The sequence below is a fragment of the Lacerta agilis genome, chromosome 3 (assembly GCF_009819535.1).
Source record: "Lacerta agilis isolate rLacAgi1 chromosome 3, rLacAgi1.pri, whole genome shotgun sequence".
Lineage (NCBI taxonomy): Eukaryota > Metazoa > Chordata > Lepidosauria > Squamata > Lacertidae > Lacerta > Lacerta agilis.
This window is the reverse complement of record NC_046314.1, coordinates 32,004,128-32,022,163: the sequence shown is the minus strand read 5'-3', so window position 1 is coordinate 32,022,163 and position 18,036 is coordinate 32,004,128. Positions and strand designations below refer to the sequence as shown.

General features: G+C 43.5%; 1 protein-coding gene across 1 annotated transcript; it reads right to left on the bottom strand.

Moving 5' to 3' along the window:
- Positions 1–2,738: 2,738 nt before the first annotated feature.
- Positions 2,739–17,604, bottom strand: PTP4A1 (protein tyrosine phosphatase 4A1). The gene is made up of 6 exons (XM_033143195.1): positions 17,395–17,604; positions 8,028–8,575; positions 6,931–7,023; positions 6,551–6,681; positions 6,020–6,094; positions 2,739–4,055 (listed from the first exon to the last, which is right to left on the bottom strand). Exons 2-6 carry the CDS (start codon positions 8,130–8,132, stop codon positions 3,938–3,940), a joined length of 522 nt encoding a protein of 173 aa, XP_032999086.1. The 5' UTR covers positions 8,133–8,575; positions 17,395–17,604; the 3' UTR covers positions 2,739–3,937.
- Between the last annotated feature and the right edge of the window lie 432 nt (positions 17,605–18,036).

Sequence of the window (18,036 nt, the reverse complement as noted above, 5' to 3'; positions counted from 1 at the left end):
ATGCCATACGGTTTTTTATTGTATTTTATAACTTCTTTTTTCTTATATATTTTATTGCATTGCAATTTGAATTCCATAGAATGCATGTGACAGCCCTTTAGATATTTGAAGATGGCTATTGTATCTCCTGTCTCCTATTGTCCAGGCGAAACATACCCAGCTCCTTCAACCATTCCTCATAAGGCTGTTTCCAGACCCTTGATCATCTTGGTCATCCTCCTCTGCAGACATTCCAGCTTCTCAATATCCTCCTTCAATGGTGGCATCCAGAACTGAGCACAATACTCCAGGTGGGGGGTCTGACCAAAGCAGAATAGAGCAGGTCTCTCAATTCATTGGGTCACTATCTTTATGCTGATGCAGCCTAGAATACCACAGCTGCTTTTTCTGCTGCTCCATCATACTGTTGACTGATGTTAAGCTTGTGGTCTAAGACGCCTAGATCCTTTTCACACACACTACTGGCAAGCCAGGTGTCCCCCATCGTATATTTGGGCAGCTGAATATTTATGCCTAAATGCAGAACCTTACATTTGTCATTTTGTTAGTTCTGGCCCAGTTCTGTTATGGTCATATTGAATCCTTAGTCTATCTTCTGTGGCATTAGCTACTCTGCTCAGTTTGGTGTCATCTGAAAATTTGATGAATATCCCCTTACTTCCTTCATCCAAGTCATCTGTAAAGATGTAGAACAAGGGGCCCTGGACAGAACCCTGTGGCACCCCATTTGTCACTTTTTTTCCAGGATGAGAAGCCATAAGTGACCACTCTTTGGGTATGGTCAGTCAATCTTCCTCTTCTCCCCCTTGCTATCTGAGCACATGGCTGGGCATAGGTAGGTACTGCTAAACTACAATCACTGGCTTTTGGCCACTGCAGGCATATAATCAACCCAGTACACTACATGGCTCAGCTGCCTCCTTTGCTGTGCCTCTGCTGGTAAGCAGTGCCCTCATAGCTTCCTCTTCTACTGGGCCATTTTTAAATTTATTTTTTGGCTTTTGTTCATCCATAAAGTGCGTTGCCTGCCCTTTGCCAGGTCCATTTATTGTACAATAAAACACAAATCGCTTCAATCATTCCATCGTCACCACTGTCACCAGCAGGAGGGTAAACAATCATTGAGACATTCCCAAAAGTTTTTTTTTGGGGGGGGGGGAGTGCTCCTTAGAAACAGTTTGCACCAGTCACGTATCTAAAGGTAGAGACTTCCTAAGAATGGGAGACTTTCAAGGATAGTGCAATTGCTAACAATACCTCCTCTGCAGTTCTTAACTCCCAAAGTTGTCTGTATAACAGGCAATCTTTCAAGTATTTGGGACTCAGTTAATGTAGGGCAGGCTTGTCCAAATTCCAAGAGACTGCGATCTACTCCCACTATAAAAAAAAAACTGCCGGTGATCTACCCACTGGATTGGTCAAAGTTGTTGAGCTTGGGGGGGGGGGTTGAAGGGGTCCTGCATCTATCACAATCTACCAGTGGATCATCCCTGTTGGCCATCCCTGATGTAGGGCTTTCTATGCCAAAGTCAAAACTTTGAATTACACACAGAACTTGTGGGTTTCCTAAGGATGTTTGGTCCTTAGATCCAACATGTCACTAAAGAACTTGCTCAAAGTACCCAATATATTAAGTTGCTTCCAATGCATTTGTCCTGGTAAAATAGTGTTGCTGCCTTGTGTGTCTTGGGAAAAATACTGTGGATATACTGAAATAGATGGTAAAATGTCACTTGCACGTTCATGATCCAAGCAGCGAGTTCTGAAGAATGGCGTGTACCTTTTACAGTTAAATTACTGGTTTTTTAAATACAGAGCCTAGGGCTTGCCGATCAGAAGGTCGGTGGTTCAAATCCCTGTGATGGGGTGAGCTCCCATTGCTTGGTCCCAGCTCCTGCCCACCTAGCTGTTCGAAAGCATGTCAAAATGCAAGTAGATAAATAGGTACCGCTCCGGCGGGAAGGTAAACTGTTTCCGTGCACTGCTCTGGACTCTGAGAAAATAACCACTCACATGAGGTTTTGTCCTGCAAGACCTCAGTGTGTGAGAAGAGTAGACAAAAAAGTGATATCCCGCCTCTCCAGCTCAGGTTGTTTTATTAACCAAGAGAACTGCAACACAGATTCAAAAGAACCAATCACATCTACACACACACATCAATTGTAGGAGCCAATCAGATTACTTCCAGCATACCTCAAGAAGTCTTCACGTGGTTGAGATCAGGAATGCCAAAGTACCATTTGGTTTAGCAGAGACTCTTGCTCTCATGATAAACGTGACTTGCCAGCCTTTAGGGAGACACACAGCCTTGTGGGATTTTATCAGAAACTCGTGCTTATGAATCAGGCCCAGTAATATGATTCATATTACATAATTCCTCAATCATAATCCCCAAGTGACTGCCACAATGAGGGCCGAAACCAGAGTCGTCCACGACTAGACTTAATGGTCAGGGGTCCCTTTACCTTTATAAATTATTAAGTAATAATAATCCCATTTTATGTTACAAATATAACATGTTTACTGAAAAACGCTTAATGCTTCTGTGTTTTTCTGAAGCATGTTACTTAAAACAAATTGAGTTACACCACACACATACACAGAACCCATTATGTATTTACGACAGGGAAATGAATATGCTTCTTGAACTGTAATTTCCACTTAATATATTCATCGAAGCTGTAAATCAGAGCGCTTCCCTACCCTCCCTTGCCCCAAAGAGAAAATTCCAGGTACACTGCAATGCAGTTTTGAGTTTATTTAGATGAGCTCTCACACTAGATTTTACAAGCTGGTGAACACTGGCAAATTATTTCTCCCACAGTACTATAACCACACATTCCCAAAACAGTATAAATATATGGTTTAACATTAATACACACCACCATTTTATCAATTACATAACAAATTATCAAGTATTCAAATATTAAGTTACGCAGGTCAAAAGGCATACAAAATATTACAGAGGTCTGCCAAGTTCATGGCAGAAACTCAAGAAAAAACAAAACAAAATCACTTCTAACAAAGCAATAGTTGGTAAACAACTTTCAAGAAGTACAATAAAAGAAATTACAAGATCTTCAGAAATGTATGATTGAGTGTTCAGCTACAATAAAGCATTTCTACATTAAAAAATTATTTACTAAAGTAAAGGGCATATTCTATACTTCCTGCACAAGACAAAAGGCAACATTTTACTAGAAATATTTATTAGTCCCCTCTCATCCTTTCACAGGCCCTCTGCTAAGTTGCACGTTTAGTGCCAATATTTATTTAACTGTAAGGCTTTTTTGTCTGGAGACATTAAAGACTTGTGTGCTTCTGTACAGCGTGAAGGATTATTTTCTATGACTTAACCAGAGAATGTAGGTGAATGAAGAGGGTTAAATAAAAAAAAGTTTAGGGTACCAGAAGTAATTGACAGTTAATCGTGTGCAAGTCCTGATACTCATTCTAGTGTGATTGTGAGAGACAAAATATAGTGAATCGGCAGATTATTCTATGAAGCCCTACCCACAAAACAGAAGACAGCTGCTAATAGGGCAAAGGTCCAGATAGGTGTAGTTACTAAGAACTACACTGTGGTATACAGAAATAGTGTGCTGGGCTTTTGGCACCTAATCTCGACACATATCATGGTAGATTTGACTACTGGGACTGTGATGGAAAAAAACCCTCTGAAATGCATGATTAAGGATAGTTTAATGATACAAATTACTAATAAGACATTTTGAAAGGCCAAGTATATTTCATGTTCTAAAAAAGATCATAATCACCATAATCTAAACGAAGTTGCTCTCCTGCCAACACTGTGGCCTACACCTATAGAAGCTTCATGTAACTTGGTTTAAGACATACATGTAGTTTTCCATGTAACCTGCCCAATTATAGATTTCATCTTCTACTTCCAAAGCCAGAAACATAGGCAGCTTGGTTTTTACTGAATACAACAGTTATTACGGTGACCATTTGAATCTTTAAAACGCAGTCGCATTTTCGGACGATATTTCTCCAAATATAGAAGCTGCTTGCTGTTAAAGGCTCCACGGCGCTTCCTACAAAACATTCAAGTATTGAACATGTTAATTATGAGTGCCAAAAGTAACACTACTTCACTTGTGACCAAGTATCATATGCTTAAGATAGGTTTTGTTTCTTTATAATAGTCCTAGCAAGGACAGAGTTCCCCCGCCTCATTGTAAAAACAAGTTTTCACTTTGTACTGAAAGCCTGCCTTCTGTCATTCATCTGACTCTTCCTAGGACCTGCGCTTGCTGAATGAAGTGAGCCAAGCAACTGCTAGGGAGAGTCATTCTAGTAGTACCCAGTTATGGAATAGACTTTCCAAGGAGGCGTGTCAAGTTGCCATCGTTGCAATCTTCTTTGGCACCAGGTAAATACTTCACTCAGGCTTTTAAAATAATTTAGGTAATCTGAGACTCTTTTTGAACTATTTTTAACTGGGGGGTGTAGAGTTCTGTTTTGTTATTTATGTTAACATCTCTTGCCTTTAATGGTTTTGTTTTACTTTTTCAACTGTTCACTAATTTGTTATAGAGAGACATACAGATGTACAAGCCACACCTACAATTAAATAAATAAATAATTTTTATTTATACCCCGCCCTCCCCGGCTAGCACCAAATATAAATACAGTAAAAACATTAGAAACAAAACACACACACACACACACACACACACACCCCAAACAGTTGATTAAAATAGAAGTGAGAATACAGTTTAAAATGCAGCTTAAAATGCAGCCTCGCTTTAGTGGTGGCCTATAGATCAAAGCCATAAGGGGAGAAAACGTCAAATATTCACTGGGGCCAACTATCCATGCTGCTCCTGTGCTATATGGGCCAGCAAAAAGAGCCAAGGGAAAATTTATACACCAAATTCCATATAAGGGGTTCCATCAAAAAATAAATAAATGAGGAGGCGGGTTAGATTGAGTCCAGCCCAAAGGCCAGGCAGAACAGCTCCGTCTTGCAGGCCCTGCGGAAATATGTCAAATCCCGCAGGGCCCTAGTCTCTTGTGACAGAGCGTTCCACCAGGCTGGGGCCAGAGCTGAAAAGGCTCTGGCCCTGGTTGAGGCCAATCTAACCTCCTTGGGGTTTGGGACTTCCAAAGTGTTGTTATTTATGGACCTTAAGGTCCTCCATGGGGCATACCAGGAGAGGCGGTCTTTGTAGGTATGAGGGTCCTAGACCGCATAGGGCTTTTAAAGTCAAAACCAGCACCTTAAAACTGACCCTGTACTCCACAGGGAGCCAGTGCAGCTGGTAAAGCACTGAATGAATGTGATCCTGCAGCAAGGACCCCTAAGGAGTCTCGCTACAGCATTCTGCACCCACTGGAGTTTCTGAGTCAGCTTCAAGGACAGCCCTGCGTAGAACGAATTACAGTAATCAAGCCTGGAGGTGACCATCACACGGATCACTGTGGCCAAATTGGGGCAAGAAAGGTAAGGGACCAACTGCTTAATACGGCAGAGATGGAAAAATGCCGCCTTTGCTGTAGCTGCAACCTGCGCTTCCAGAGGGAGGTGTTGAAGGTTACACCCAAGCTCTTGACAGAGGGCACTGGCACTAACTGAGCCCCCGCAAGAGATGGGAGTTGTCCCCACAACCCCATGTCGTCCCGACCCAGCCAGAGGACCTCTGTCTTCAAAGGATTTAACTTCAACCGGCTCCCACACAGCCATCCAGCCACAGCTTCCAAGCATCAACTGCATCTATTTCTACTGTAGCTTCAGTCTTCACATTTCTTCTTTTTGCCTTCTCTTGTACAATCCACTATTAGACTAGGGCTTTAAAATCTCTCCTGGCACTGGCCGATTCGCAGGAACACAGCATTCATACAGTGGAAGAGGGGCTTGAGAAGTATTAAAAATAGCCAATGTTTAGGCCTTGTGTTGCATGTGGTCCTAGCAACAAAAAGCAACACTTTTTGAAGTATGGAATTTAAGATTTTCCTAATCTTGCAGGCATGTACAAGGCAGATGCTTAATACTTACTGTCTTATGAACTGCACTGCATCCTCATACTTCATTCCACATTCAATGAGTGCAAGGGCAACTAATACAGGTGCTCTGGTGGAGGGGAAAGAACACAAGTTGCAGTGGTTAGTCATTTTCTTCCATTTTGCAGACCCAAACAGCTATGTCATAGCATTTATACTTGTGCCCTGCAAACATCTGATGGATATAGTGAATTTTATTAATTGCATATGCAAACTGTATATTACCCAAAATCATAAACTGGTGCTTGAGGAACACAAAAGCTGCCATTCACTGTTACAAATAGTGATCTCCTTGCTCAGATTAGTGCAAATTTACAGGTTCCCTATTAACACTCTGTTCAAGAGCTAATTCACTAGCTATATGGGCTGCTATCTCTCATTAGTCAAAGCTTCATTGATTTGAAAAGACAATTATTACACATACAGCTATAACTTGCAAGCCATTCCCCAACTTAGTAAGACTAGCTAATGGAATCAATGTTTGATAGAGAGGTCAGAGTAGATAGCCTTTAGGAGTTCTGTTTACCTTCCAAGACCAGCAACACAGTGTACAGCAATGCAACAACCAGGCTCTTCACGGAATTTAACTTTTAGGAGGTTTAGCCAATCATCAACAATCTGGATAGATGGTGGTGCTCCGTCATCAAAGGGCCAATCCTGGAATGCATGAAGTGAATAATTTCTTACCTAAACTTCCATATATCCTAGAATAGTACTTCTTAATTTGTCTTATAGTTAGCAAATCACTGCCTGATTTGAGTTTCTTCTCTCGCTTTAAATCATCCATAGAAATCTTAAGGCCAGATTATCACAACCTGCATTATTTCCCCCTCCATGTTCACTCACTTGTACCATAGAAATTAAAAAATCCTATGGCTAATGTTATCTTTTTAATAAACTACTCACCAAAACCTGAATGCCTTCCTTCTCTACTGGAGCAGTATCATAAGTGGCTTCACATACTCTTACTACTGTAGTAACTCCATACTTCTTAAGTTCCTAAGGAGAGAGATACATATCTTAATGTTACCGTGTTGATGTTCATGCCCAGACTATTGCAATTTTGTGAACAATTTCAAATACAGAGCTTGTTCAGAAGACCTATAATTATTGCATTACCTATAATTATTGCATTTCACCTCTTCAAGCAGCACTACTTAACAAATATCTTGAAAGACCAGAAGTATAGCAGAGCAATTCAAGTGGGCAGGACGATCTTTAAGGACATAAGAACCACCTGCTGGATGAGGCCACTGGTCCATCTAGTCTAATATCATGTTCTCACAGTGGCCGACCAGATGCCCATAAGCAGGACCTGAGCTCAAGAGCATTCTCTTCTCTTGAAGTTTCCAGCAAGTGGTATTCACATATTACCTCTGAAAGTAGAGCTCTATCCACTTGATCATTCTGGTTGCCCTCTTCTGCCCTGTAACATTAGTTTAACACTTTCAATGGTTCAAAGTGCTTCATTTGCATTATCTGTTTGTACCCCTTATTATAATCTTGTAAAGTAATCTAGTTCCTCCCATCCTCATATGCAAGATAGATTTGAGATAATACTGACATTTGAATGTGTAGGGCATATTTATGGTAACCTAGAGTTCATGGGAGAGCAGAGGCTTGAGCTAAAAACTGACTCACAGCTCAGTCTCTTAGTCACTATACTATAGCAGCTCAGAGCTTCACCTACATGTACCATGGTGCAATTGCAGCACACTAAGCAAAGCTGAACACCCCTGCAGTCATCACAAGTAAAAACCCAAATGCAGTTTTGAGGAATTCTTGAACATGCAACTACTATGCAATAAGGAAATCTGTATTGAGAATGACTGAATGGTGGTGTAAAAGAAATAAAGTTAAATGAAAGTTGGTAGTCAACTCAATGGTCAGAGAAAAATTTCAGTAATACGTCATTATTCTAAGGCAAATTTCAGTAATACTGTTATATCAAACTTTTCAACATTACAAAAATTAACATAAGCATCCCACTCCAGAACCCTTACCTCTATGAACTTGTTTAAGGTTGCATTGGTTGGATTGTGAGTGATAAGGAATCTCATATTCTTGTAAGTGATTTCCACAGGAGCTGGGCGGTTCATTCGGGCCATGTTAATTTAGTTAAAACGTCCAACAAGACCAATACTATTTAAAAAAAAAAAAAAAAACCTAGCAGAATTGATTGGGAGAAACTGAAGTCTACTCCACTAAAAGCCACTTGAAGTTTCCAGTGCTGACAAGCATCAAGTTGGGAGCAATGGGAAATGAAATGAACCTCCTAAACAAGAAGCAGCAATTCTTCAATCCTGTAATACTGAGGCAAAGAGAAAGGCAAGGCTACCCCATCCAGGTCTGAACTCCTTTGTAAAATGCTCTGCCAATTTCAACTCAACACGTCTTATTCTGGTAACCACTCTTAAGGGGGCTTCTTGGTGGAGTAATAATCAATTTCTATAGTTCACTTGTCTGCATAGAGGCCGTGCTGTGCCTGGCAGTAGTCCCCACTGCCCTTCAGAAACTCCATAAATGTGTGACCAAGAACACCACAGAACTGCTGCAAAGAGAAGAAAAAAGAAGAGCATATTTGTCAGTGACTGAGCAGGTATCTTTACAAATAGCTTATTCTTGGGTAAAGGTAACATAAAGGAATGAACCAATAATATTGAGAATGTCCTTAATTTAGGCAAGGCATAGGCAAACCACGGCCCTCCAGATGTTTGGGACTACAATTCCCATCATCCCTAGCTAACAGGACCAGTGGTCAGAGATTATGGGAATTGTAGTCCCAAACATCTGGAGGGCCAGGGTTTGCCTACGCCTGATTTAGACAAACTTGTTTCTTCTAAAATAAGAAAACCTACTTTCCTGTATTGCAGATATTTTGATCATCCTTGCAATTCCTCAGGTTAATTTAAAAACAGCATTCAGGAAGACTGTCAGCTCTCTGTCTCCCAAGAGGTAGCAAACTCAAGTGATTAGTATCAAGAACAGACCTTTGTTCTGGATCACTTTCCATTCTGCAGGAGGTGCAGGAAGTTTTCCTTCCAAACTTAAAGAGTGTAGAGATCTAAAGATGCCTGTCACATGGCCTCCCAAATGAAACCCTCTGTATTACAGGTAGGTAGCCATGTTGGTCTGCCATAGTCAAAACAAAATAAAAAATAAATAATTTCCTTCCAGTAGCACCTTAGAGACCAACTAAGTTTGTTCTCGGTATGAGCTTTCGTGTGCATCCACACAGGTATCTGAAGAAGTGTGCATGCACACAAAAGCTCATACCAAGAACAAACTTCGTTGGTCTCTAAGGTGCTACTGGAAGGAATTTTTTTCCTGTTTATTACAACATGTATACATTACACAAATTCTAAAGGACTTGGGGGCAACATTTGTGGTGTTTTATGATTAACAATCCTGTGAATAAGGTGTATGGTCATCCACTTAGCCCTATGGTAACTCACAAACCCACAGATAACCAGAGACCTGAATTCTGGTCACTGTAGCCCCAAGTGAGCATTACATTGGCTATTTAAGACAGGAACTATCCTTTACAGGTTACATAGTTCCTTTGTGTAGGAAATGGCAGCTGGTGTATAGCATTTGCCGAGTTTTCAGAGGAGGGAGGAGGAATGGCACAGGTGAGTGAAACAGGATGGATGACCATCCCGTGAAATATTTGCAAGAGTGGCATTAATAAGGTTTAAAAACAAAACAAAATCCAAACTGGAATGTGATATGCAACCTACTTTTCTAAGTAAAACCAGCATTAAACCTAACTAAAACTTAATTCAGAAGACAGTTATTAAAATGATGAAGTGCTTAATAGAGGAAAAATGCCAATGAACTCAATTTACTTAGGTTGGGAATCAGCAGCTTGTATAAAGAGTTTGCATGCTGAAGGAGGACACTTCAATGATACATATTTAATGGCAAGGAAAGCACTAGATAGTGCATCTACTAATGAGAACCCTCTCTTCAGGGTCCTGCCTATGAGTCTTAAAGGGCTTATCAAAATCACTTGTTTGCATGCTTAGAAGCAAGCCACCTACAGGAATTTCAGTATGATTATAACACTGTTCATGATACAACTGTTACCATTCAGGGGGTTTCATGGCCACTGGCAGTTAAGCCAGTAAATGGCAAGTTCCAAGTAGCCTCCTCATTCAAGATGAGGAAAGTAGTTTTACTAAAGCAATGTTCATTACTGGGAGAATTACCAAATTTTTCAGTGTATAACACCCCCCCCCCCCCGTGTATAACACAAGCTCTCTTTTGGGGGACTCAAATTTATGAAAATGGGGGAAGATGACCCCTGTGTATAAGACAACCCCCGTGTATAAGAGAACCCCTATTTTTAAACATTAAAGAGAAAAACCTAGTCTTATACACAGCAACGTATGGTAAATCTTTCCTGCAACAACTACAATTATAGCACAGAGGTTGAATCAAAGAACTCCAAGTAAACAAGTTTTCCCACTGCAGAGACACACACTGGGATGGTTAACCAGGGATTGCAAGTTAGCAACATACTACTGTGGGGATAAACTAGGCATGCTCCAAGGCATACCGTACTTTTCCATGTATAAGACTAGGTTTTTTTTTACTTTAAAATAATGTTTAAAGGGGGTAGTCTTATACATGGGGGCAATCTTCCCCCATTTTCTTAATTTTGAGTCGCCAAAAATAGGGGGCGTCTTATACACGGGAGCATGTTATACATGGAAAAATACGGTAATCTGATTGTTTCATGTAAGATTTTACGGAAGTTTTAAAGCTTGATTAAATTAAACAAGTTCCATTAACACATGCACCTAAAGAATTATAAGCTATACAGGTCACTCACAACATGCACAATTTCAACTTTACATGGTTGAAGGCCATTCAGATGAAATCACAAAAATTAAACACAAGAACTCGCAAAAACCTCCCAGACTCTTGTAAGCAAGGCGGAGAACTTTAAAATTCTCCGCCTTGCTTTGTGGGGGTGGGGGGTGAGGATACCCGTTTGGCATATTAGCTCTAGAAGGCAAGATTGCTTGTGTGAGGGTGGTTCAAGTATACACGTTGCATATACAGTACAGTCATACGCCAGGTTACGCACGTTTGAGAGTTAAGAACGGCCGCAACCCGGAAGCATTTCCGGAGCGTGCACGACCCCTGGATGCGCAGAACGCTTCTGCGCACTTCGCGCATGTGCAGAAGCGCTCAAATCGTGCTACTTCTGGGGTTTTTCTTTTTTGGGGGGGTGTTCGTGTTAAGCACACCTGTGTTACGTAGCGCGATCCAGAATAGATCGCGTGTGTAACACGGGGTACCACTGTATGCACCATCCGCGGATGGGTACAAACTCAGTTTAAATACAAGGAGTCCTGCCAAATGCCGCAGCTGAAGTGTAAGAACAGAGGTCTGACTAGTTTAGGGGAGGCGCTTATTCAGCAAATGTTTGGATACAAAACCATTGCTTGTTGGTAATTTAACATTAAAAATGATAAACCAGATGTGATCTGGATTCTATAGACACAAGGAAGAGGACAGCAAGCAGGGGGCATTTGAAGTTGAAATCACTAGATGAGAATCAATTAGGACTGGTAGATCCAAGAGCTATGGAGAAAAGAAATGGAATGGTCATTTTACAGTTTACACAGGGCCAGTGCAATTATTACTGAGGAAAGGCCATGTAACAGTATTAGTGAATACATTCAACCAGAGTGACATTCCACTAGCATAGCTGTAACACCACGCAGGTAATCCTGCAGTCTCTACACAATTACAACCACTGTGATAGTGGACAGTGGACTTTAAACCAAAACCAACCATGATCCTAACCCACAATTTACTAAAAAGCTGATCTTCAGTCAGCCAATAAACTCTGAGCCAAATATGCCTCACAAGATTGTTTGTGCTAGGACAAGATAGGTTTGTGCTACTTTTCTCACATACTACTGCAGCTGAAATTATGAATCAAAATTGTTCAACAAACACATAGTAGCTTCCTTAACCTGGTGCCCTTCAGAGGTTGTTGAACTATAACATCCCTGATCATGCTGGTAGAACCCAATGCAAGTTATAGTCCAGCAACATCTGGATGGCACTGTATTGGGGAAGGATGCTTTAGACTGCTTCATTTTCAAACCGTATCTTATTCATGAAGTGTGATTATTCCCCCCCCCCCATTTAATAAAACAATTTACTTATTTTTGCCAAAACAATAACTACCCTATAATACTACCATGTCAATTCTGAGCCACAAGGTAGGGCTTATCTGAAAGAAGGAGGCAGGGTGAAGGGAGTGCAGATAAAGGAATTAATATAAGCCAACACCAAACAGCTGCACCCACAGATGCTCTTAAATATAACTCTTTTTCAGGCCAAGGCAGCTGAGTTGTCATGGTTATAGAAACAAACCAAAGCAGCATTGAATTCTCATCAGTATACCAACTTTATTTTGATGAAACTCAAGAATGCTCAGCTTCCATATATCATGAAACTTCTCAAAACACTGTGCATTGTACGTAGAAACAAAAGATGCTACATTTTAAAAAATACTGTCAAGCCTGAGATATTCTACAACAGAAGACTAAATAATTTGCACATGAGCTGCCCATCATCTAACACCATCCAAACCACATTCTTGGCTTTTGACTATACAGAGAGATACAGAAAGAAGGAATCCTGGCTCTTTCCAAATAAGCTAATCCAAGAGATCAAATTTTGTCTTCTCTAGTAATTCTCTAGTAATGACATCTACAGGCAATTCTCAACTCACAGAGCAAAATTTATACACTTTGACGTACTGTGTGCTTGAAAACTTTATGTTCTGATATGGGGTGTGGATCTAGAACTAGTACAGTCTGCTTCTGTGTTTTAATTTGAACATCTTGCTACTTACATATTTTTCGAAGGAACAAACTGACTCAGATAAGACATATACGCGCCTTAGAATCACAGCAATTGTGAAACTCCAAAAGTTGTTGCATTTGTCTATTGAGAAATGATCTTAGAACTGACATTCTCTCCCATCCTGAAATGCTCACTGGCCTGCAATGTTTAGGATCACCAGTCTGATTAAAGACAATGAACAAGAAAGGAGATTCCTAATCAGACAGATTTATTTAAAGTAGTGTTTGGAAAAACTGCAGGAAGCATTTCCCCATTCTCAGATATAGGAAGGAATGGTCCCAAGATGCTGTTTTTAAAATGGGATCCATGCCTGTCTTCTATGTGTATGCCTCTTGTTTAAGATTCTGTTTATTGCATGTGTTGTCACCTCATTACAGTGGTTCTCTGGGCAATGTATGATTGCACACTGTAAGCAATATAAAATAGCCAATTCATATAATATTGAACATTACAATTAACGATAATGGTAGGATCCAGAGATGCCCAGGGCAGAGTTCTGCCCACTGACGTGTGGGAGCAATGCATTTTTTGCCTACTCCCCAAATATGCTCTCGAGAGTAGGAGGATCCTCTGGAACAGTATGAGAACCTCCACAGAAGGAACCTCATTGTAGCCAATGCAGTCCTTCTGTTCACTGGTAGCTCTGATTCAGCATAAATTCTTGCCCCTTAAATGCAATGGTGAAGGTGGTGCTTCTATTTGATTATCCTCCCCATTCCTCTGGAGTTCCTGTCCCAATCTACTCCAGAGGTGTGGGGTGGGGGTGTGGCTTTAGGTGGTGAGGAGTGCTGCAGAAGAGCAAGGGTTAAATCACCAGAGCCTTCTGTTCATGGAAAGACATCCCTGGAGACAACCCAGTACTTTTAAATACAGGTACAACAACTTCTTAAATGTACAGTTAAGATAAAAGGGCAGCACATAAACCTAACAGAACAACTTTTAAAAGAACACTGTAGCAATAGAAGACAAAGGAGAGAAGGAACTGAAGGCTATGAAGCTAAAAAAGAAATTGGACCACAGCAAAATTTATCTATTCTGTAATCTGAGAGTTCACTTATTATAGTCAACACGTTTTAAACTTAGTACTTGTTCATTCTTCTTTGCACAAGATGCTCTCTTTTCAAGACAAATTAATCTCCTCTGGATGATTGGGGGAACTGTAAAAACTAAGGGTCACACACGGGTAAGCTCCACTGTGTATCAAAAGTTATTGTACTATCAGAACTGTTTATTACATAGATTCAGCCCACAGTTGTAAATTAATAGTGGTTGTCTCTGACAAGCAAACTGACCACCACTAACAGTTGTCACTGAAACAGAGGAATATATTGTGGCTTAATTAGTAATTTCATATGTGCCTACTCTGCATGGCATTTGCCTACCTGAACTACATGTTCCAAGTGTTACCGCAACAGGGAATCTGTTACAAACAAGTCCTACTGAAACTAAAGTTGCTATTTTATTAAGACAAATGACAACAACTTTGGGCTTTGTGCAGATTTTTGAAGGTAAAAAAGCTTATGCCATTTTGCAAAGAGTGCTAAAGTCTTTCAAACTAAATAGCATATGCATTTATTGAACCCAGCCACTTTAGGTTCTTCCCGTTTCCTCCCCACACCCTATACTAGCAATGACACTCAAAGTATCAGGACAAGAAAGTGAGCTGTAGAGCATGACATGGCTAGAAAGCCATTGGAAACTGCCTAGAACCATAGGAAGAACCAAGATTAGAATGCTAGCCCTGAGAACTGCAGAAAAGTAGCCTGGTTAGCAGTGTGTGGGAAGGTGCAAGAAGTAGATGAAATGGGAAGAGAAAGTGACAAATGACAAGAAGGAGGAATAACAGAAGGAACTTCTGAGGAGGTGGAAGCTCTGGAATTGGGATGGGGCAGGTGCCTGAATCAATGAGCAGGTATGGTAGCCATTTCATGATACATGAATAACTGCCTCCTCCAGTTAAAAATTCAGGCTACAGCAAAAGAGAGGCGGCAGTAGAAACTCCTCCAGTCTCAAAGGATATTTTAGATTTAAGAACTGTTCAATGTGTCTTTACAAATCCCTACTGATTTTGATCAGGTTCCAATTTCTGCTTACAAAATGAATCTGGATTGATTATGGTGACCCTGTTCCACAAAAAAGATCATTATCACTGTCCTGTAGCCAATTATAGCTTTTACCATTTTTCTTAAGTAGCCAAAACATTTGTATGGTGTCTCAAAAACAGCTGAGCACAGGATGTGGACATCTTAACTATTTCAAAAATTTATTGGTTATTGACTTTAGAGATTACTTTGAAAAATATGCAAACCAACCATTCCCCAAGTGTGTAGAAAATAACTAGATTTTTCCCTGGGGGATACCTTCATAAATTGGGGGGGGGGGGGTTGAAATCCTCTTTTGACTTACAGCACATCATGGCCTCATATAAAAAAAACTTACCAGGTTGTTCCAAATTGCAGTAAATACAATCCTGTGACACAGCCAAAAGATTGATTGCCTTGTTAACTCAAAACCTATAAACCCCATAACCTTTCTTGACACTTAATATGCTTCTCACATGAGACACAAGTACATGCTTCCTCAGCCCAAATGACAGGGTCTCCCTAGCAGACACGAGGTCCTATTCCAGACTGACACTCTCTTCCCACCCTAGCAACTGACTGCGCAGGAAACATGGCAAAATAAAAAATTTCTGCCCCGATCGTGTCCTTTTTGCGGTTCCCCCACCTTCTTCCAGCATGTGACTGCAGCGTGAGCGGGAAGCAGCGTGCTCGTCATCTGCATGCAGACAGCAGTGAGACGGGAAAGCCACGCTGACCCAGCCTCGCCAGATGTCCTCTCCACTCTCCCTTCACACACACACACACACCCCCGCACGCCCCAGTGGTGAGTCACACTCGGAAGCGCAATAGCCTCCCCGTGGCCAGGTAGCGGCCGGGACTTGTCTCGACTTGTTTCCTTTCCTCACCTCAACAAACTGAGCCACGCAGCATTGGGTGTAGAGAAACGCCCCCGCTTCCCTTCCCAGACTCTGGTGTAAACGGAGTCACGACTCACAGCGAAGCCGTAAGCCAGGCACCCCCAAACTTCGGCCCTCCACATGTTTTGGACTACAATTCCCATAATCGCTGACCACTGGTCCTGTTAGCTAAGGGTCATGGGAGTTGTAGGCCAAAACATCTGGAGGGCCGCAGTTTGGGGATGCCTGCTCTAAGCCCATGGATACGATTCGGGTGTGTGTGTGGGGGGGGATAATCAGGCGTGCTTCATTCGCGCTGCCTAGGATCGGGTGCATCTCTTGGGCACCAAGGGCGGACTGGCCTTTTTTAACGCAGCTGCAGTCACCCAGAGTATGAGAAAGGAGGCGGCTAATGACTACTCATTAAGAACTGTCCCAAAGCTTTTTGCACGCGGTGTCCCTTCTAAAACCGCTTTAAGACAAGCGGAGGCGGAATCCGAATTGTTGAGGCTGGCGTTTGCGATTGAATACACTTGTTCCCCTATTTAAACACGCACGATTTCACCGTGTGTGTGTGTGTGTGTGTTCCGTGTCCTGCTTCTCCCCCACCCGCTATCGGCAATCCTTGCTCTGTTCCCTTGGTTGCATCCTTCGCCTCCCAACTGGCGGCGGCTTTCAGGGGTTACACGCGGCCCGGTGGCGCAAGGTGGGGTCGCAAAAAGCAGCGCGGCGCCACCCCGCGAGCAGACCGGCGTTAAGAGAAGGGGGCATCGGGCAAATGACACGTCGTCGCGACGGGGTTTAAAGGCCTAAAGACACGCCGCAGACACAACCCCCGAAGGGCTGGGCACGGATTGATAGGAAGCGGGGGGCACGTGGCGCGCGCGACACGGCCGTGTTAACCCCCCCCCCCAAATGGCAGTGGGGCTTGCAGGCTAACCGACGCTCTCCCCCCTCCGTACCGACCGCAAACATCGAGGAGATGCTTGTTGCTGCTGCTGCTGCTGCTTCGCTCCCTCCATCTGCGCGGCTCCTACTTCTCTCTCTCCCCCCCCCACCCGCCGCTTCCAGACAGTGGCGGCGACGCCGACGCCCCCTCCCGCCCAGACGCCTCCTTCGGAAAGGGCGTCGAAGCCCCCTTCTCTCATTCTATGCCTCCCCTCCATGGCCACGTCCCGCGCGCCAGTCGAGTCAGGACGCGGCCATCTGCCTCCGCTTTCACAGCGACGTGGGGGAAAGGAGCCCAGAGAAAGAAGAACAGGCTGAGGGAGCGGCGTCCTCCTCCCTTTTCTAGAAGAGAATGGAGGGCTTTGTGCGCCGCCGCCTCGCCTGAGAGGACGGCGCCTCAGCTGAGAAGGGGGGCTTCCACCACATGCCCGCCCCGCCTGATGGAAACGCCGTCGCGGCCCAAGGAACAAAGAAACGAACATGGAGGGAGAGAAAGAGAGAAGGAAGGGGGGGGGGAGAGAGAGAGAGAGAAACGGCGATTAGAGGCGAGAGGGTCGCCCGTTACTCACAGGAATATGGTTACTCATTGAAGACTGTAGCCTGATCATACAGCCTGGGTGCTGAGGGCGCCACCGCCGAGGGCAGGAGGAGCTGAGCCTGAGGGAAGCGGAGGCGGCCGCGGAGGTGGTGGTGCCGGAGCAGGGCGGCGACGATGGACCATGCAGGGCGGAGGAGGAGCCGGAGGGGGAGAGAAAGAGAGAAGGGGGAGGGGGGAGACCGAAGAGGGGGGGCTCGCGCAAGGACACGAGAAGGAGGAGGAGGAGCTCCTCTTGCTCTCGCTGCTGCTGCTGCTTCTGCTGGTGGCGGCGGCGGCGGCAGCGGTGTTGCTAACGCGGCTCTGACGGCAGAAAGGAAAGGCGGCAGGGCGTGGGAGGGGTTCGGGGAGGAGCAGCGGCGGCGGCGGAGGGGCCTCTGCTCACGCGCTCTTCTGCGCAAGGCAAGCAGAAAGGCGGGGAGGCCGGAGTGGGCGAAGGTGTCTTTAAGCACCGCCCCACTCTCCGGCGCGCGCGCGTGTCATGCGACGCCCCGCCCCGTTCCTCACCACCCCTAACCCGTTGCCTTTACGAAAAGCAGCTTTGCCGCGTCACAAACGCCTTCCGCGAGCGGCGGCTGCGGCGCCCGGCCAATCGGAGGCGTCGGAAGGGCGTGTG

Bases quoted from the DNA above. Each gene is read 5' to 3' on its own strand.
- PTP4A1 (XM_033143195.1), bottom strand. From the start codon at position 8,132: ATGGCCCGAATGAACCGCCCAGCTCCTGTGGAAATCACTTACAAGAAT. The intron at 6,682-6,930 runs GTGAGTAGTTTA...CATGCATTCCAG, and splicing joins AGGAAGGCATTCAGGTTTTG to GATTGGCCCTTTGATGACGG. The intron at 6,095-6,550 runs GTAAACAGAACT...CCCCTCCACCAG, and splicing joins TGTGTTGCTGGTCTTGGAAG to AGCACCTGTATTAGTTGCCC.